The sequence below is a fragment of the Neovison vison genome, chromosome 4 (genome assembly GCF_020171115.1).
Source record: "Neovison vison isolate M4711 chromosome 4, ASM_NN_V1, whole genome shotgun sequence".
In the NCBI taxonomy this organism is placed as follows: Eukaryota; Metazoa; Chordata; class Mammalia; order Carnivora; family Mustelidae; genus Neogale; species Neogale vison.
Window position 1 is genome coordinate 39,738,847 of NC_058094.1, and position 22,739 is coordinate 39,761,585.

General features: G+C 37.6%; 1 protein-coding gene across 1 annotated transcript in view; it reads right to left on the reverse strand.

Moving 5' to 3' along the window:
* The window catches only part of CPQ (carboxypeptidase Q), a 450,704-nt gene that overhangs the window by 158,385 nt on the left and 269,580 nt on the right, over nt 1-22,739 (reverse strand). The window contains exon 5 of the mRNA XM_044245247.1: nt 4,964-5,075. Within this exon, the coding sequence (XP_044101182.1) occupies nt 4,964-5,075 (112 nt within the window). The remainder of the gene's footprint in view (nt 1-4,963; nt 5,076-22,739) is intronic.

Genomic DNA, 22,739 nt, shown 5'->3' on the forward strand with positions numbered 1-22,739 from the left:
TGGGCCTGGAGGGCTTGATGACTCCTGCATAACTCTTCCTACTTCCTGCTTCTGCCCTTTTGTTCTTGTTGACACAATGTTCATGATAATGGCCATGCCAAGAATCATTCCTTTGGCTTTTGAGGATTTTTTTTTCTTGATTATGCAAATAATACTTTCTTATTATAAAAAAGTAATGCTATATAAAAATATTAAATAAAAGTGTAGATTTCCTGTAGTTTTACAAATCCTCACTTCCCCTACAATCCCCAGATTGTTATTGTCAAAAATTATCTCCTTGTTTTTAATGATATGAAGGACTAGAGGCTCCGCACTCTGCTAGGAATTCTTCATTGTGCCCCCTTTGCTTCAGGAATTTGTATTTATCCTTAGAAAAGAAAGCTTCAATACTGCCTTTGTGAAGATGCCCTGATCCAGCCACACTGTCCTCATCCCTCTTTTCACGAGGTGCCCAAAGTCATTTGTACATATTTCAATTAAAGAACGTATTGCAACTAAAGAATGGTAATTTTTTAATTCAATGTCTCCCCCACTTCAAGGATTTTGGTGACCATGTCTATTCCTCTTTGGTACAAGGCACCTGGAACACTGACATGTAATCCAGTGCACGATAAAAATTTGCTGAATGAATGAGTAAAGGGATATATAAAACATGTATTTTTCTAACACATAGACTTTTGAGGCCTATAATAATCACAATTAAGACACTCAGGTTTAAATTTCTCTAGCAAGATGGTTCACATATATTCCATATTTCAACAACTAAGTCGTGCTATTAATTCTGATTGTCTTCCTTTGTGTAGGCTCCAAAACTCAAAATTCTAGCTTCATGGAAAATGGTAAAGTTGGAAGAATTTGGGGATGGATGGTAGTTTATTTTTTAAGTGTCAAATGAACATTTTGAAGCATAGCATCTTTGGCCATAGGCTTTGTTCACTGACACCAGAACATTCCAGGAAATGACATTTCAAATAAACAGTTTGAGTCCAGTAAACCACAAACACAAAGAAGTTTTCAATAGCACTTGATAGCAAATAACCTTCTGTTGACAGTTACTCGGGAATGACTGATAATATTTGCAAAGCACAAATAACTCTTCTGTTAGATTAATTGGATATAGTTTTAGCTGATGGCCTGGGCAAAAGAGTGTTTCCATTAGAATAGTAAAAGAAAAGAACAAAGGAGAAGAGAGAAGAAGGATGAATCTTAGAATTATATTCCTAAATATCAGAAATCCTCTCTGGACCAGCACTTCAAATTCATGAGCCTCACTAAGGGACTTGGACATGCACGCTGCATGACATGTTGTCCAAGGAACATCAGCCAAAAGGAGTTACTTTTCTTGGAAAAAAGATTGCAATGGAGCTTTCATATTTCACCACTTAAACAGTTTGGGCTTAATACAATTAAGTGATATAATTATGAACCCATTTCCCAAAGTCCTATTTCTTGTTCAAGCATATCAGTAATTTTCAAATAGAACTCGTATGTCACGTGTTGGACCTAGCTCTTCACATTAAAACACATAGGCAATCTACAAATAGAAATCTACAATCTAATTTTGACTTTAGAATTAAAGAAAGAGTAAGACTCAATGGGTACAAACACAGGAAGTGAGGTACAAAGTGGAGACTGGGCATTTGACCTAAGCCAGAAGTGGAGGCAGTACGTGACAAGGAGAAATTCAGATGCCTCAAAATGAAAATTGAAAAAGTGAAGGGGTCACTGGATTTCCATCATATAAGAGATAGTAGCTTAAATAGTAAAGAGAAAACATTTACCATAGCAGCTGGACCTAGAGTTACATCAGTGTAACTAACATATTAAGTGAAGAAGTAATATAATTACTAATGGGGATGGAGGTAAAAAGATTACCATTCTCCCTTACATAAAAAATATGGTGGGGCGCCTGGGTGGCTCAGTGGGTTAAAGCCCCTGCCTTCGGCTCAGGTCATGATCCCAGAGTCCTGGGATCGAGCCCCACATCGGGCTCTATGCTCCGCAGGGAGCCTGCTTCCTCCTCTCTGCCTGCCTCTCTGCCTACTTGTGATCTCTGTCTGTCAAATAAATAAATAAAATATTTAAAAAAAATATGGTACTGTGAGAGTCAGGCTTACTATATAATAAAAGTTAACATTTATTGAGTACTTGGGTTGGGTCAGGCACTGTTCTAAGTACATTATATGAATAGACTATTTAATTTTCAAAGCAATTCTATGAGACAGAAACTATTATTATCCCAATTTAACAGAGGAGAAAACTGAGGCACAGAAAGGCAAAGATCACATGCTTAATTAGTAAGATGCAGGGCTGGGATATGAACTCAGGCAATCTGGCTCCAGAGTCCTATACATTTTTAACAGTATGCCATGCTGCCTCTTAACACCATCTCAAAAGAATATTACTCTTTGGGGCATCTGGGTGGCTCAGTATGTTAAGCATCCTCTTGATTTCAGCTCAGATCCGTGGTCTCAGGGTCGTGAGATGGAGGCCCACCTTGGGCTCTGTGCTCAACAGGGAGTCTGCTTGAGATTCTCTCATTCTCCTCCTTCCTATCTCTCTCTGTCCCTCCTGCCAGTTGTTCTCTCTCTCTCAAGTAAATAAATAAATATTTGAAACAAAGGAAATACTACTCTTTATTCATATGTTTACATAGGTTTTCAGAAATCTATAGGAGAGCTAAGTCCTGAATTGAAGGGGACTAGTTACTAGCTATCAAAAGCAACAGAAGTCAGTGTTAGAAAAAGATATGCAATTCACCTTTGCATGGTGTTACATTTATCTATGCAACTGAATCCAACTCAGTTAACAATGATTTAGGGTCTCATGCTGAGTACCAAAAAAGTAAGATTCAAAGCCTAGAGAAGACACCACTTTTATTCCCATCTAGAGCAGATAAAATACTCTGGAAGCTTACAGTTAAAAGAGATGAAGAAAGTAAAGAACAGAGAGTTCAAATGACCTACCCAATGCCAAAAAGGAGTTTGAGGCACAGAGGCTCACAAACTGCAAATCATATGGGTCCGGTTCTCTTGTTGCTCTACCACTGTTTCTAATCAAGCTGGCTGAACACATCACAATAAAATTAACTTCCTAAATGTGTATCTGGGCCCTAAAAGGAAGAAAGTGTTTGATATCTGCCTGTCTCATGTCTGGAACCCACTTCATTCTGGAATGAACAGATTACCAAGGGAGTATTTTTAAAGGAAGGAATAGAGAACTTACATATAAGGTCTCACTGATCTTCTCTGAAGAATGTATGTTTTAAAAGGGTTTTAATTGCTGGGCAATTCATCTCTCTCAAACCTCACCCAATTCTAAAACCAGACCTTGACATTAGATGCATACTGGCACTCATATGAACAGGTACCTGTGTAGGTTCCAACACTATTCTACGGGTCTTAAGAGGAAAAGACATGCTTTAAACCTTTTTGTATGTCCAGCTTTTACAAACTGCCTTCACACAGTGGGTGCTCAGTATGGAAATGATGTCAAAAGTTCGAGTACCTTCAATGTAAGGTCTCCAATGAGCTTGCTTTCTTTCCCCCAAAAATGGCCCTATATCAGGTCTTTTACTGATTTTCATCAGATCATTTCAGTGGACCAATTTTTTTAAATTTAATTTAATTTTTAAAATTTATTTATTTATTTTTTCAGCGTAACAGTATTCATTGTTTTTGCACCACACCCAGTGCTCCATGCAATCCGGGCCCTCTTTTATGCATTCTTCCACCACCAGCCCTGACCTGCCAAGGGACATTTGGCAATGTCTGGAGACATTTTTGGTTGTTATAGCTTGAGGGAGATGATACTTTGGATGTTATAGCTTGAGGGAGATGATCCAGCATATAGAGGCCACGATGCTGCTAAACATCCTACATGAGACAGACCCCACAATACAGAACTGTGTAGCCCCAAATGTCAGTAGTCCCAAGGTTAAGAGACACCAGCCTATTTAAAAGGAAAAAAAGCACAACCACCTTTCTATCTCACCAGCTTTAAAACACAACTAAAACATAAATCAAAATGGTACACCAAAGATTTGCCCCAAGCAAGACCATGTCAGGAATCTATTGTTAACATGACCAATCATTTAATGGGCTTATTTATAGGATTAGAAGGGTTCATTAAAAACAAGAAGAAATGCATGAATTTAAACACATACGTATTTAACTAAGCAATGGAAAGCCTTCACCAAGGAGGATGTTCTTATCTTTACTGTATCTGAAGCATAGTTACAACATAAAACCTTCTGCTCATGAGGCATTTCACGGCCAGACTGCTCGGACTCAGACGTGGGACTTCGACTTCAGATTTCATTATTTCTAACCTCACTCAAAATCTGCCCCTTTGATTAGCACACAAAGAGGAAATGTATGTTTTTTGTTTTCAAAGAGGGTCATCAAAAACCACTTTCACTATTAGCTTTTCCTTTTTATGCCTGTCCATCTTTCTCATGTCTAGGTTCACCTGGAAGTTCCAATCTTCAGCCTGGGTTCCTTATTGTGGGTAAGGGGATCAAGCCTTCAGTCCCATGTTGCTCTCTCTGACTTCTGCCACGGAAAGACAGCTGCAGTAAAGCTATCTTAACAGCCAGATAATGTCTTTAAGATGAACAAGGAGAAGGAGGCAGGGGGAGCTGCTGACTTTTCTTTGCACTTGGCCATGGTTTCCTTACATAGTCTCTAGCTGATGTGGCTACATTTGCTACAGTTTTATTTGCTTGTTCATTTTCCCTAGCCGCTGATCACATTTGATACTTTGGATGTCTGGCGTACACTTGAATAAAAATTTCTTTTTTTAAGGGGACAAATTCATTCCTTTCTGAGAATCAACTGACAAAAAACATACAGACTCTTTGAACATATCACAGTAACTTATCTGTTCAGTATTTTGTGTGTTGAGTTAAACATGTCACTACTGAAATCCTTACACATTGGTTAACGACTTTCTAAATATTTACCAAGGTCTTTAATAAGCGAGAGTGCTTCCCATGATATAAAGGCTCCGCCACCATCATCCATGGCGCCCTGCCCAACGTCCCAGCTGTCCAGATGTCCACTGACCAGTACAACCTCGAATAATAAAAAGAGAAAAAATAAAACTAAGCAGAAATTACATCAAAGAGGAAGCATTCACAGTCATTCCAAATACAGATCTAAAACTTTTATATTTTCTTTTCTATTTTTACATCTTAAAAGATCTGTGTCATTACCAGTGGAAAACCTGGTAGAGGCATTACGGAAGGGGTGGAAGGTCATCCTAATAGTAATAAAAATTCTCACCTTGTACTTCTCTTTATTAATATAACTTTGAATACTAAAGTAAAATGTTTTATTACTGACCAATGTTTGACAATTTTATTACATGGCTTAAAACATAAATGACATAAAATGGAGCTCAAAATTTCAACCACATTCTCAGCTGCCCCAAATTCTAGCAAACATATAGTAAACATGTACTGGATTGAATTCAAATGAAAAAGCGAGAACAATAATTAAGTTTTTAAACAAATGATCATGCTTTGTGTATTATAAATCACTTTGCTGTTGAATAACTATACTGGAGTTACTAACTAGAGTCTAAACAAAGTGCTTTTTTAAAAAAGTTCCATTTACAATAGTGTTAAGTAAGTCTACAGATTGTATTATAAATTTTAAATCACCATAGGTTTAAATGTTTTTCAAGAATCATTAGTAATTCTTTCCAGGAAAATATAAAACACATTTCAATGAAACTAAACTTTATGAAAATATTTTAATTGAAGCAAGTAAAATGATGCTCAGTTAATGGGATACCCATATGCTAAAACTGTATCTTGACCTGTATTTCATACAATATGCAACATCAAATTAGATTAATTACAAATCTAAATAGAGATGTTAGAGGAAAGCATAGAAAAGTGTTGTCAACTTGGAGTGGGCAAAGAGTTCTTAAACTGAACCCCAAAAGCACAAAACATAAAAGAAAAATAATAAATCCAACTTTTAAAAAATGAGGAATGTCTGTTATCAAAAGACCCCAATACATGAGTGAAAAGGCAACCAAGATAATTACAATGCAAACATACAAAAAAGGAACTATACCCAGGTTATATAAAGAATTCCTATCAAACAGAATTCAGAGAGAGCCAGTTGATAAAAACAAGGGCAAAAGACTTGAACAGACAGCGCACAAAAAAAGATATACAAATACTAATAATCATATGAAAGGATACTCGGGTCCACTATTACCAAGTAAATAAAAATTAAAGCACATTCAATATATATCCAGCAAAAGGACTAAAATTAAAAATGCAGAAAATGTCAAATATTGGTGAAGAGATGGCGTGACTGGAACTCTCACACATTGCTGCTGTGAGTGTAAATGATTACAACCACTCCAGAAAAGTGGTTTATCTACTAAATCTGAACAAACACATGCCCGATGCCCCAAGAGCTCCACTCCTGTATATTTCCAACAGGAATATATGTGTATATATACTTTCACCAAAAGAGATGTACTAGAATTTTCAGAATGCCCCCATCCCCCTTCCCAAAAGGAAACTATTTAAATGCTTGTTAAACAGCAGAATGAATAAATTGTGTTACATTGATCAGTAGAACACTACACAGCAGTAAGAATGAACAAACACAATATATCATCCATGGAAATGAATCTCATAAACAATATGAAAAATGAAAGAAACCAGACACAAAAATAATGTATTGTATATAATTTCATGGATATAAAATATAAAAACAATCAAAACAGGAGAATGAGTGAAAGGTGAGAAGAGTTCGTGACATGAAGGGGTTAATAAGGAGAGCTTCTGAGGTGCGGTCACATTCTGTTTTGTGATCTGGGTACCAGTTACACAGGTGTGCTCAGTTTGTAAAAAAGCTTACCTTGTTACACACTCAGGATCTGTGTACTTTCTCTGAGAATATTACACATCATTAAAAGGCTTTCAAAAGTTAAGCAGTTTGATGTCTATGTACAACATGAAGTAAGCAAACCAAAGTTGAACTGATCTTGATGAATGAAATAAAAATGCCCCTTGACTTTGGGAAAGCAGGATTTGGGTTCTGAAATATCAGAGTGACCCTTGATGCTGCCTGTTTCCCTGAGCAGCTGCAGGATCTCCCACTGAGTCTGTACACACACACACACACACACACACACACACACACAGCCCTGGCCTACATGACTTCACTATAGTCACAAACAAGTACAACGCCTTGTAACTAACAAGACTAACAAATGGCCGTGTAATGAACCCAAATGGATTGTTTCTAAGGAAAGAATAAAAAAAGAAGAAAGAAGAAACCATGTTGCAATAGCAGGAAATTCTGATTCAGAAACTGGTGTAATCCCATGTGGGATGAACAAACCAATTAGTCAATGTTCTCACCATCCTCAGAGCCATTTTCCCAATGAAGCTAGAATTACACTGGATTAAAAGTATCAAAAGCTGTTTTAATGAACTTTTTCCCAGTTAACACAAGAGTAACTAAATCAAGGCAGTTATTATTTTATCCCTCAGAATAATTGAAGTTATTTTATAATCACACATCTTTATGTTTCCTAAAATGTCTCCATTGTCCAACGCAGAATTATTAGTTAAATAAATAATTAAAAGAGGGGAAATGATTTTGGATGATGGGAAACTAAATGATATCCTATAAGATAAGGCTTTTGGCATAGTGCTAGAGAAGAATGGTTACAAACCACTTAGATCATGAGAGCTTGTTTTAATATTTAATCAGAAAATATACTGGGGGCCACCACGGGATAGCAGTTATGATTTTGAGACAATATGGGAGCATTTTTAATGAACCTGAGTTTTCCTAATTGTAAGAGCTCTACTACCCTTAGAAAATAATAGTGTCCAAGGTCTCCTTCCTTATTGCAGCCTCACAAAGGACAAATCAGTAAAGCATACAAACTCCCTATGCCTTATGTCAGGGTCAGGCAGAAATGAACATTGCCTAGAATACATTTGTATCTGACTTAGGAAAATGAAATAAAAACGGACTACCTGGAAACACCGAAAGCTCCAGTTTTGTTAAAAAGAATCGCCTGATAAAAGAGGAATACACAGTCCCTTTCCTGTCTGTTACCTGACACAGGGCCCTTAGCACAGTGACATGGCCTAGAACCTTACCCGCTTGGGCACTGCCCTCTGAGGCAGGCAGAACACTGACCAATTCCCCACCCTCCACCTCCCTTTTCACCACCATGTCTTCCAAATGCGGTCAAGAGTAAAAATTATTAAAACCATAGCAGCAGCAATAGCAGCCACAGTAAAACAGGAAGGAAAAGGGGAACTGTGATGATCTGAAATGAAGGTTGTAATTTGTGAGGCACACATGAGCCCTGACTACCAAAGACTCAGGCCTTGGGGTGGAGGTGAGGGCGGGAGGGGGAGAACCTAGCACAGCAGGGCAGAAACGCAGCCACTGGACACCTGCTACGATGAACAATTCAACTGGCAGTGGCTCACAAGCCCCTCCAGGCCAGCTGTGGGTCTGAGAGCAGAGATAAACCAAATCAAGGGTAGACAGAGAGCAGCCTCAAGGACAAGCCCCTTACTTCTTTGTTACTGGTACACACAGAGACACTGAGTGCGAAATAGATTTGCCTGATTCAAAGATGAGTAAGAACATAATCAAAATGGGACATATGAAAAATACGGCAGAACGAAGGAGAGAGAATAGCCTCGGAGCAACCACGTTCTTATGAAAACAAGCTAATGCAAGATATTGGAGAAAATGTCACATCTTTGGCATTCACTGCAAGCATTTATTCAACAATCTGTATTGAGTTTCTAGCACAGGTTAGAAATGCAAAAATGAAAAAAATAACTAAGTATTCTATCTTAATGGCATTATCATTCTGGTAAGGGAGATGGACAATAAATAAATACAATATAAAGGCAGTTTTAAGTGCTATAAAGGAAAACAAAAACAAAAACAGGACAAAGGAAGAGAACAGAGAGTGGTGGTGACCGGGAGAGGGAAGATCGTCTGCTTCCTCTTCAACTGGACCGCGCCAGGAGAATTCTGTACCCACCCTAACAGGGAGAGAAATCTAGATAATCTACAAAATCATCACTTTTCAAGGCCCATCAGAGATCTGATTGTGATTCAGCCAGAGGAGCTGAATTCCAGAGGATAACAAGCTCATCCAAGGAGAGATGGGACACATGAATTGCTTGGCCTTTTACAGCGACAGGAGGAAGAGTGACAGTGACAACAGATGGAGGTGACAGACAAAAACAGGTAAGAAGAAGACAAGGAAAATGTTAACCACTTCTGAAAAGGTGAATGCGGACTAATGTGAGAGTTTAGAATCCCTGAGAACTGCCCCTGTAAGGCGCCAGGTACCCAGTTTTCTAGATCTCTTCCATTGGTCTCCGTCAGGCGCTCATAAGAATACTGGGAGCAGGCCAGACACCCAGTGAGAGTTTGCCTCAGTGGTGCAGGAGGGCGGAGAGACGATGACCAGATGCTCTTGGGAGGCAGGCGGCAAACATAAGCTGCCTCTAGGACCCTTCTCTCATAGGAAGCAGAAGTCATTTGCCCCCCTGGGGAGAAGAAGAAACCGGTCGTCCAGGGCAGTCCCAGGCAAAGGGCAGTGGCTAAAGGGCATGGGGTAGAAAACTGCACTCCCACTCTGTACTGTCACTAGGAAAAACATGTATGTCTCCAGGGCAGTCAGGAAACCTACTCATACCCACAATCATGCACTGATGTCAAGTAGAGTTCTGCGGCCACAGGGTGAGGGGGCCATTTGGCAGAGCCTGGCTTCCACAGGGGCTGGGGGAGAGCCGTAATGTTGAGAAAGCTCTACTCTTGACCTCAGGCACACAGAAGGGCAGGAGAACCAAGAAACTGCCCTGTCTCCACAAGGGGGCTGCAGTGAGTAGTAACAAGCACCTCAGTAACAGCTTAGAGCTCAGGGAAGGGCAAGAGCCCAGAGAGAAACACTGACTGGGGTGCAGACACACGGAGCTGGCTGAAAGGTGGTAAAGTGAGACACTGGAATAGCTCATCCGGCAACCCCTACAGAGACTAAAAACAGCACACCAGCAACCCATGACAGACAAACGTGAAGTAGGTGAGCACCAATGGTAGGAACAGAAACAATAAAATCCAAACCTAGCTCAGCTATGAAAGATGGACTCAACCACATTCATACTAATGGTTTGACAGAAGAAAAGGCATAATCGCTTTTGGACTCACATACTGCTCACCTCAGGCTCTACTGTTTTCTTACATATGATATCCAGCATCCAGTCAAAATTATGATGTATTAAATAAGCAAGAAATAAAATGATCCATTTTCAGGAAATACAGTATTCAATATAATACTGCATATCCAAATATAGCCTGGATATTTAAAATATCAGATAAGGTCTTGAAATTATGATTAATATGTGAAAAATCTAGTGGAAAAGATGGGGAATTTCCTCAGAGAGATGGAAACTGTATTTAAAAAGCCAAATGGAGGGGCGCCTGGGTGGTTCAGTGGGGTAAAGCCTCTGCCTTTGGCTCAGGTCATGATCACAGAGTCCTGGGATCGACTCCCGCATCAGGCTCTCTGCTCAGCAGGGAGCCTGCCTCCCTTGCTCTCCCTCTGCCTGTCTCTCTGCCTACCCTCGATCTCTGTCTTTCAAATAAATAAATAAAATCTTTAAAAAGTCAAATGGAAATGAAAAATATAATTATGTATGTATGGATTAAATACTTAAATGAAGTAAAAAATTAAAGCTTATGTAAGAAAAGAAAATCTTCATATCTTAAGGGGAGGGGGAAGAGATATTAAACAAAATATTAAAAATGCAAAGCATGAAGAAAAGATGCATAAGGTCAACTATGAAAAATGAAGACTCTGTGTTCCTCAAAAGAAATCACAGAATGAGAGGAAGTGCTACAAGTTGGGGGAAGATATTTATTATGCATATACCAAAAAGTGGTTTATATTAAAAATATATAAAGAATTCCTACTATTCAACCAGAAAAGATGAGCTACCCAACAGGCAAATAAAAAAAAAAAGAAGTAAATAGGCATTTCACAGAAAAGAAATTATGAATGGACACCAAGCATTTGAAAAGATGATCACCTTCATTATTTGTCAGGGAAACGGAAATTAAATCCTCAATAAAATCCCACTATGCACCTCTATAAATGTAAAAAAAAATCTAAATCTGACAATATGAATTCCTGGCAAGGATGCTTTGCAAAAGGAATTCTCATTCACTACAGGTAGGAGTAGAAAATTGTTAAAACCCTTTAGGAAAACTATTAGGCATATCCTTTTAAAAGTTGAGCATATGTGCATCACATACCCCAACAACTTCCCATTAGGTGCATATATTAGAGGAATTCCAGCACTTGAGTTCTTGGAGATGTGGGCCAAAATGGTCATACTGAAGCAAGTACAAGGCCTCAAACCAGAACCAATCCAAATGTTCCTCAACAGAAGAATGGATAAATAAATTGTAGCACAGTCATATAATGGAATATCATAAAGTAGTGACAATGATCTACACCTGCATCTATCAAAATAAATGAATCTCAAAACAAAAAGCAAAACCAAAAGCAGAAACCACAAAATAGAAGCCTTTGATTCCATTATATAAACTTCAAAATTTGGCTGAACTAAAGAATATAATCTTTAGCAATGTATACAAATATAGTAAAATCATGAAGAAAAGCAAAGTAATGGTAAACCAAAATCAGGATAGTTTTTATATCAGATGGGGATTGGGGCAGAGTGGAGAAGATGATCAGAGACGTACATACAATGATGACTCGAATGGGCTTCTAAGACACTGCCAAGTGTTCTTTCTCTGAAACTGAGTGTTGAGAACGTGTGTAATCCTTTCATTGTCATTCTTTATACTGTACACACATGTTAAATAAAGTCTTTTGCAAGTGCAGTCTATTGAAGAATAGCAAGAATTATCAGAGATGTACCTTTGAAGGCAGGGGGCTCAGATGGTTTCATAAGTGAGTTCAAACAAACATTACAGGTAACATATATCTCACTCTAATTCAGCTGTTGCAGGCAAAGAAAAAATATGGAAAATGTATTTATTTACAATTTACATCAATATTTACAATTTACATCTTGATTCTAAAACCTGAAAAAGATAGGATTCCCCCTTAAAACCAACTAGAGATCAAAGATAAATGTAAAAATCGAAAATACTTGTATTGAAAGTTGTGATAATGCCTTAATGGTCTCCAAATGCCCATAGCAAATGGAAATTATATATATACCAGATATGCTAAAAAGGGCCACTATTGGCTCACACTTATCTTCTTGGCATGCTTAGTTTTTAACATTCTGCACTTTAAATTGTGAGTTGTATAGCTGTATATCTAAACCTGACTTTAGTTCTTATTGATTGATCCTTAATAAACGGGATGCCCACTTAACTATGAAGCATGCTTCATTTTACAATGAATATTTCACTCAATCAAAAACCAGAAAGACAACTACTCAGTGTTTTTATTTTTTTTGATTTTGTGATGTTTTGCTTTGCTTGTAGCTCCTTCATTCTCTTGGTCTCATTTTATTTGGTGTATTTTAAGAGGTAGTGGGAGAAGTATCAGGGTTGCAAAGTTCATGGCCTGGTGCATTGCCAGACACAGGAAATCCCCAATCCAATTTTCAACAACAAAAATCATTAGGAAGTTGAAAAATATGACCTACCAAAAAAAAAAAAAAAGGAGGAAAAACCCTGTCATTATTTGGCTTTAGAGAAGAAGCCAAGAAGTGATCTAATAATGGGCTTCAGCCATGACGGGCCCATCTGTGGAGGGTATGAGCAGCAAAAGGTACAGCAAAGGAACCAGTTCTGACTTGCAGCAGTGACCGTGACGGTCGTAGACAAGATCAAGAATTTTCTGATGGAAGGCTTTTGTAGAAGTTTAAAAAAAAAAAAAATGGCTAACAGGGAAAAGGTTATGGAAAACTTCATTCCTGGGAGGATTTCTAAGACAGGATACATTCTTAGGTCTTACATGGAAAGCTAACTACAAAGAGATAAAATCTTTCAAGATTCCACCTAGTCCAATATTCCATGTCAGTTCTCAAGAATTCTACTTCTATTCTAACCACTTTAAAGGGAGAAACTGGCCTTTGAAAAGTCTCCATAACCTCAACAGACTTTTCCCTGAGCATCTCCTAGATCTCTGCCAAGGTCTTCCCACAATTTAGAATCTGAACACAGGTGGGCAGGCACTTCTCAAGAAATCTATGTTTTCATAATCCCTGCCAGAGACAAAGCCTTGGCTTTCAGAGGACAGTTGCTGAATGTATTGTGCTATTGCCCAATACAGACAAAAGGGACTATGTTTGAACGAATATTGTCCTCCCTAATGAACAGACTAGGTGGTCTATGAATAAAGCTAGGCTCCTGACACACAGGGTGTGTTCAGAGGCAAAACAGCAAACATCTGAGCTCCTTTTGAATTAATTTATATTCAAGCTTTATTTAGTGAAACTGTGGGTGTTGATTGCTTACAGGATACAGACTTCTTTCACAAGAAAATGAACCACCTGTCCAGTGCTCTCTCACCACCACAGCTACTCTTGAAAGAAGTCCTTTCTATTCCTTGAGTGTCCCTTCTTACATGTGCAGGGCACTCCGATTGGCTTCATAAAAGAAAGATTACGCCTGTTCCTAGTTGAATAGTCCAAGCACATTGCTGATATCTGAAAACAGGACAAGAAGGACCTAATTTATTTGTGACTCAACCAAGGCTTAGGTAGATTTATAAATGTGATTGCAGGGTACTTGGAAGAAATGGCTGAAACTGATTCAAGATTGACTTCTGGATCAGTCACAGAAGAGAGTGTCTATGGAAGGAAATCATTCTGATTAAGTGAAGGTAAGTGGGTTTCATCCAGAAGTCATGATGGCTGCAAATGGAGATAATATTTTAAGTGAAAGAACGGTGTTCCTGAATCCTAAGCAACCACAGAATATGTTGTCTCACTTGAGAGGATGGGAAGAGCAGAAAAGTTGAATGGCAACACTGTACTTGAACTTCCTCAAGGGAGGAAAGGGAGGCAGAGATTAGGCAATTTCTATTTCAAGAGTGATCACCTTTCCCATGGTCAAATTCAACTATGGTACAAGGCACAGCTCTAACTTCTCTATTCTGACAGCCATTCACTCACCACTATGTTCTAGGCTTTTGTTAGACATGATGCATAAGACCAAATAATAAAAAATAGAAGCATTTGGTACTTTTGGTACCAAATTTTCATTTTTTAGTTAAGACAAGCTAATAGAGGTATCATCATTATAGAAAATGGGGACCAAGTTGTTGCCGAAGAAGTGAAGTGAAGGGAAGGGAAGGGAAGAAAAGAAAGAAAAGGAAGGGAAAGGGGAAAAAGAAAAAAGGAAAAGAAAAGAAAGGAAAAGGAAAGGGAGGGGAGGGAGTGCGGAAGGGAGGGAAAAAGAAACTTTTGGACTTGATTTTTTTTTTTTTTTTTTGCCACTTAGGTTTACAAACTAAAGGATTCTTTTGTCCCCCAATGTTTTATAAAATCCCAGAAGGCTATGCAACTTAGAGTGCTGTTTTTGATATTTGTTTGTCTATTGATTATGGAAAGTTTCTCAATTCTTTAACCTTATGTGATCTTCTGAACACTGTCGACAGAAGTCAGTCTGCAAGATCAGCTGAAAGCTTCTGTCTATACAGAATTCTGTGGCCTCCAGCTCTGGACCTATTTGATGAACCATGAGAAGAAACTGAATAACCGACCAGGGGTTCCTAACCAAAAACCAAAAGAAACTGAATAACCGACCAGGGGTTCCTAACTGTCACACTGAAAAGCACACTGAGGCGATACAATAAATTCCTCTTCTACCACCAGTTCCCATAAAGAGAAAGACAAATTAGCAAGGATTAGTAAACAGATTGACTTCTGTGAAGTTTTTCCTTAGTAGAAAGAACTTTTGTTTGAGGACAAGGTATTTTTAGTTACTTTGTGAATGATTAGGAAAGGAGGAGGGAGGGAGGCTGTCTGGGAGGGAGAAAACGAAGCAAAATTATAACTAGCACAAAAAAGAGGAGATGAGGTAGAAGACAGATTAGAAGGCAAAATGACTGCAAAGAAGCTTTGGCAAGGCAGGGAAAGAAAAGAGAAATTAAATCCAGGTCAAGACATGAACCCAGGCTTGTGTCCAGTTGCTGAGGCTCACATGACAAAATTAAGAGAAATCGTTCCACCTTGTGCTGATGTGTGTTAGCTGGATGTCTCCATGGGTGTGGCTAAGACAAGGTAAACTGAGGAGTGGGAAAGAGGCTTTGAGAAATACCAATCTGCCATGATAGCCTGCGTATTTTAAATCACAGTTACCTAAATTATTTCTACCTCAAACATCCAACTTATTTTGTTAGCTCCTGCCTGCCAGGTCCTGGAGCAGGCAGTGGGGGGTCAGAAGTCAACCATCCCAAGTCCAGGACTTTGACAGTGAACTCTAGGATAGCTGTATAGCTTCTAATGATATTAGCACCTGAAGACAACTTTAATTTTGATGTATAAATTATAGCTTAAATAAAAGACAGGCAAATGATGTTATAGATGCTCCTAATAGAGGACTTTTCAGTGATCTATTTTTACCTTCAGGACAGGATGTCAAGAAACCAGGCTTACTTTGAAAGATTCCATGTCTGTACAGGCAGCAAGCTTACTGTCCAAACACAGCGCTTCTGGTCTTTAGAACTGTCGTCATATTTGAGCTCATACACTCTTAGCCAAGTTCCTTTAGTTAATAATCTCTGCATTCACACTCTAGGAACATGCCAAATTTCCATTGGTATACGTTGTTTTGGGCAGCAGCAAATACTGAACATTTTATTTCCTTGTATCTTTGTGCAAAGAATACTATTTTTCCCATTAACTCTGATTTGGTCTTATTTTTTATTGGAATTTTCATGTCCAGAAAAAAAAAACCAGAATAGTTTTTTTTTTTAAACTAGTATTGTACCTAATATAAATGTTAGGAGAGACAGAGAAAAGTGTATGTTGTGTATATTTACCCAAAATGAAAAACTCTTCCTTTCCACTTAAAATATAATAAATTGAAACTTACCTTCAATGTTCACAGTCAAATAACATACGTAAATGAAGAAAAGAAGTAATAATTTTAGTCTCACAAGACTCAAAAGCCATTAAAGGCTAAAAAGCTGATTAACCTCCTAATATTTGTATATCACAAATCAAAACAAATAATCCAAAAGTGATTCTTTTCTAAGTCCAAAGTAACTTGAAACATGGTTATGCTTTGCACAACACAGAAGACTTCTCTTCTGCCCTCTTAAAAGTGAACTTCAAATATAAGGAATAGAAGCAGCCTCAATGTCATAATATTTGGTAATTGCAGACCTATTGGACAGAAAGGTATAAAAATTGACCCTAGGGACTCAGAGCCCATGAGGAATGACTATTTAAAAAAAATAATGAGAATACAGGGTAATTTTCAGAATATAACAGAGACCACAAAGGATAATGAATAGCATAGCGTTCTTCTCTCCAAAATGCAATTAATTGAAATGAAAGAACATCATGATAAAAGAATGCTCAATGGATGTTGTGACATTATTGTCACACTGCAGACTCAGATTTTTCAATGTCAACACTTACGAGATTATATCTATATTCTCCTAAATATTTTGGCTTGTCACGAGTTTATATTCTCATCAATTACATGCTGGTTGCAGCCATGTGTTTTGAATAATTGATCATATACCTTGGGAAAAGAAAGGAAGGAAGGGAAAAAGGGAGGGAGGGAGACTCTTTCCCCTCAATTGTGTATTTTCTAAAGAAACAAAAATACTAATAAAAACAGATGTTTATTAATTTAACTTGTATTTTATCAGCACAAACAGTATATTTCAATAGACTATAAAATTAGAGCAAAATTAAAAGAAATACAAAGTACAGTTCTCATGAAGTTATATTTGTCATAAGTGTTAGCACTTGTTTAACTTAAGTCGGCTCTGGTACAATCTCATACAATATTTTCTTCAATACCTTGGAGATATACTTATGAATTTTAAAATGATAAAAATATAGGATGAATCATAAATATGTTCAACCAAATAATCAAGATCCTAAAATGTCATCCTGAAACAGAAATAACAGCTTATAGCCAACAAGATAATTCAGCAGGGATAAATATGAAGGTGTACCCTGTACTTTGAGATGGTGGGTTAATGGTAGTTCATCTGGGGACAATCAGAAAATTCAGGTGAGCCTAAGCATATTGAGTGGACAGTATGTCTCAGCTATGGAAAGTATTAATGAAAGTTTAGAATCTGTTGATAGAAATATGGATTCTTATTATGTAAAGTAATGCTCCTACTTTAATTAATCAATTACATATTCCTCTCTTTTTTTTGGTCAGCCAGATACCTATGGAGACCTTCCAGAAAACAGACTGTGGTTGGAGAAGAGCTGTCAGGATTCTGTAGTGTCTGGAAATAGCATTGTTTGAAGAGCAACTGCATATGTTACCCTGGGGGAAAAGAAGGTTTCAAAGGGCTAGACGCTTCAAAGGGCTTGACAATGCTGAAAATAGGAGAAGTGAACTTGCTCAGAAGGTAACCCAGGCTAGCAATTGGAGGGTGCATGCAGACAGATTTCAGCTCAGTAGAAGAATAAATCTGAGAAGTTCAACAAGGGAACAGGAGTCTGCAGAGGAGTAAGCTCTCAAGCAGTGTTCAAGCAGAAGTGGAAGGAACATCTGTCAGGTAAAGACTGGATACCTGACCTCACGTGGGAGTGGGCACTGAGCCAGATAATGTCCAAAGGCACTGTCAGCTCTAAGATTCCATGATTCTAAAGGAAAAGTGGGCTTATCTTGGCCATTATTCAGTGAGAGCTGTTAATGATAGCTTGTGATACCAATGTTTTTTCCACTATAAATTTCTATTATCATGGTTTTTCTTCAACTGAACTCGGAATAAAATTATATTTTATTTATATTACTATATATTATAGTTATGTTACTAGTAATATTGATTCTTAAGGAACTATGACATACCAAAAAGAACTTTTTATGACTTAAAATTTGCCTTCTTGAATTGGAGCATGCTGCATCAACTTCTATTGGAACCTAGGGGCATACTGTGGGAGCCATAATAATTACAATCACTGTCAATATCAACCTTTAGGGGAGGACTCCACAACCTATAGTTTCCTTTGGAAATCCATGATGGACTGTCTTTTCTTCATATGCATAAATATTCTCAAAGATATTTTTGTATTTTTTACATCCATGGGTGGAAAATTCAATAACTTCACCATCCCCATATGGTACTTCCCTTTATCTGTCCTAATATAATACATAAAAATCATGCCTTTGTCGACATTTCTAACTTTTTTTCTCTGTAGAGTGAAGATTGCTATACTCATTATAATAGTCTCATCATACCATTTTGATGGTTCCTTTTGAACTTTCTCCAATTAGATTTTGGAGCTGTAACAATCAAACTTACAATGTATATATAGATAACATAACTTTTTGTGGACCATATAGAAACTATAACAACCTTCCTGATATTTCCCAGAATTTGCTTATTTTCTTTACTTGCATAGAATTACATAACTTAAGAAACCTCCAATGACCCTGGATTCTTTCTCAGGCTCCTATGCTAGAATGACCTTAGGAAATTATGGCCAACACTCTGCCTTTACACAGAAAACTGATGCGTGTCCAAGTGGCAGGGCCTGAAAATGGAACCTTGGGCTTCCCACACAGAGCTAAGGGTTATTTCCATCCCACCCCTCTGCCTGCTTCATAAAAAACAATGCAGAGACTACTTTTGATTGCTTTTCTCTAATGCATTAGCTTTTACTTGACAATGCTGAAAATTAATATGCTACTTTTTGCCTACACACATAGTCTAAAGGGTTTTTTCAACAATTTATCCCTAACAGCTTGACATGGGCAAGTTATTTAACCTCTCTAAGCCTTGTTTCTTTATTTGTAAGTGGGAATAACAACACAAACCCAACCTTAAAGTGTGTTGTGAAAATGAAATGAGATGACATAGTAGCTTCATCACCGTCACAGTCACTAGGCACAATGGACTCCTTACACGGCGGTCATTACAGTACTGGTTACACCGTAATTACTGTAAGATAACTTCAAACACTGCAAACAGTTCTCTCTAGGAAAGACACACCTGGGGCATTGGAGAGTGTAGTAGATTTCACCCATATTGCTTTAGCAGACACAGCTTTAGGGTACTATGTGCTGCTAGCTTGAATTAAAGGAAGCATCAATCACAAGCACATATTATTTAGAAATATGACAAATACTCTAAAAGTGTTGTTTGGTGAGTCTAATTTAAAACAGCATGAACTGTTCCTATTTGAAAACATTCATACATCATGAAACAGCTAAGTTACATTTTCATTTCAATAATAGGTTGCACAGGGGATAAAAGAGGTATAGCTCAAGCAATCACAATCACACAGTCCTAAGCAACTCTGCAATTACTAGGTAACCAGGTAGTGCCGGGTGAAAATGAATTCAGGTATTTGAACTAGAGCTTCCATGCACCTGAGGTGCATTTTGTCCTGGCAACGGCTAATCTAATAAGTAATTCCACTGTCAATTACTTTTCTAGAGCTGGCAAGGCTGGTCACACAAAGGTTCTCTCCTTAGAACAGCCTAGAATATATAGAGAGAATCCAGAACAGAGTCTCAGAGAACACCTGAAAATCTGGCATATTTCATATAAAAATGAGAAACTTGAGCCAGGAGAAAAAAAAAAAAAAGCGTATCCTGACATCAAAATTGAGCATAATCTCTGTGGAGAAGTTACAAAAATCACCAACAATAGGCAGTGGATGATAAAGGGCAGATACCAATTTTATGCTGTTGTAGACACGCGTAAGTATACCATTGTTTAAAGTTCAAAGAAAAAACCAAATGGCCCATCAAAAAGCACTATTTCATCTCTTTCAACTCTATAGTATTAACAGTTGATGAATTTTAAGTTCTGTATGTTCCTGCAGAAAACTTCAATTAGGTAGGGCATGTTTTAATCTTGTCTTTGCCCCTCTTCTTGCAAGAGTAGTCAAAATCACGGCTTTAGAGGCAGATGGGCCAGGGTTTGAAGTCTACCTTATGAGGACCTTTCAGCAAGCTGCTTTGGTTCTCTGGGCTTCCATTCCCATGTGTCTAAAAATGGACACGAACAACTGCCAATAGTGTTCATAAGACAACAACTGCAAGAAAAGGGCCAAACCCCAGTGAATATTCAGTCAATCTAGTTTCCCAATCCATATTAGCACTTATTTACATGTTTTACTGTCATCAGCAAGGCCAATTTTTATGGTATCATTCTTAGAAAAAGTGGCTCTCTCTGTTAGTAATTCTCAAGCAGTTGTGGGGGCAAAACCACACTCCCCTGCTGGTAGGAGGCTGGGAAATGGAGAAACATGCAGTTAGAAAATAAAAAGTCCCCCATACCAGACTGATGCACTTCTACTAGGGGGAGAGGAGGAGTATGCCTTCCAGCCTTACCTCTCAGCTGAGAAATACCACACTCTCTTCTAAGGCAGAGACCTTTTTATTTCCTTCACACGCATTTCTCACGAGTCTTGAAATACAGTAGAGAATAAACAAATCAACTTTGATTCGTTTCTCTTTAGTAATAAAATGATTCGGAATCAAGCTATTTCAGTCCCTTAAAGAAAACAATATTCGTTTCTGTGATCAATGCACAACAAGAACAAAGTTCTAATTAATTACTTTGACCTTTACAATTCTAATCACATAAACCCATTAAAGAAGTTTACTTTCAAATACTGTATAACTCCCTTTCTCTCAATGATGAGTATAAACAACAAGTACCTTAAAAAAGATTAATTTTTAATGCATGCTTCAAAGGTCAGGACTATACAGAGCTACGGACAAAAAATTAGGACCAGAAATAAAGTAAAGCTTAAAAGTTAATTATGAGACTTCTGGTAAATAGGGTAGAGCAAATTCACACCTCCATGAGCCTCCTCTGTTCAAACACATGGCAATTTAGAGATGAGTTAAAAAAAAAAAAAAAGTGAAAACCAAAAGTCTACAGTGTGGCTCTCAAGACCAGATAAACACCTCTTTAGACTAGAGGTGGATTAGAATCACAAGGAAGTGAGCGGATCTAAAGTCAGGGGATCTGCAGAGTTTCAGATCTAGGAGCTGGGCACTGACTGCTGGACATTCTGTTCCTTCCTATAGGCAGAGAGAACTCTAAAATTGCTTTGCTGGGGATAGGGGGACCCACACCAGGTTAACTCTTATGAAAGCAAGCAAGGGGGTTGGGCTTCTGAGAGGAAGCTGAAAACAAACAAAAAAACATGCCACAAGGTACAGCTCTATAAAAACTTTGAGCCTTTGGAGGAGATACGGACAAAGACATGAATCAGAACCAGGCACTGAATCAAGCCATCTGCTGGCTTTGTAACAATATGTGATCCTCGTTATCACCATTGGCAAGGGTGGCTGATACAACATAATAAAACCTGGTTCTGGACTGGCAGTGTTGCAGGCCTGGTGAAAGCAATCACAAAACCTCCAGAGAGAGAACAGTGAGCTCAAAGGAAAGAACACAGTGCTAACAATACTACAAATTGAATTTTAAATCATTCTACTCAAAATGAGTCAGCAAACCCAAATTCCAAAACATATGAAAAAGTACAATGCTAAAAATGGCAACAAAATCAAGAACTAAAATAAAAATTCCATTCTAGATCAAATTAATTTTATGGAAGAGCTATACAACAATTTTTAAAATTATGCTTACAGTGATCAAAGGAAAAATTTTCTAGGAAAAAAATTATCAAAATTAACTCAAGAAGAAATAAGAAAATCTGAAAATCTCAACACTAAGAAATTCAATCAAGAATCAGAAAGAACTCTCTCTCCTCACACACACATACAACTAATCCACCAGACTCAAGAGGTTTTATAGGAAATGAAAGGAATAGAATGAAGGAATAGAAAAATCTCAGTATGAAGGAATAGAAAAATCTCCAAACTAAGCCAACTCAAGGTATTATCTTAAGACCAAAACAAGTACAGTAAAGTAAATTATAGACCAATCTTATTTATGAATGCACTGCAAAATGATTAAACAAATTATTAAACATGGTACAAAACTTCCTCCACTTACAACAGATGAAATTAGAAAATAGACAATAACAGTAAACAATGGGCTTATGATTTCAGTCAATCTATATAATGTAAAAGGTGAATTTTTCATTCTTGAAAAAGCAAACATAAAAACAAACAATATCTCATGTTTGGTCCAAAATGTGAAGTAGAAGTTAGTGATTCTCTATGAAAAACTAAAATCCACAACAACCCTGGTTATACATATGGAGGGTTCTGTGGATTTGTCCATGTAGACATGGCATGTGGAATGATCAACTCCAGCTTGTTGCCTAAAAAGTAAACAATAATGTTGAGCAGAAAATGAGCACAAGGATTCACTTACTCCTGCTTCACCATCCATATCTGTAAAGATTAATGGCACTATACCCTAGAACCAGTTTATTTATTTTTATTTTATATATATATACACACAATTGCATTATCAGTGAAAAAAAACAAAACAAAAGCAATGAAACAGAAATATAGGACTGTCTTCCATTTTGCCTTCTGTATCTGAAAGGAGTCCTGAAGCATGAAGTGCCTACTCTGCCCACAGGCTTCTTCTTAGGA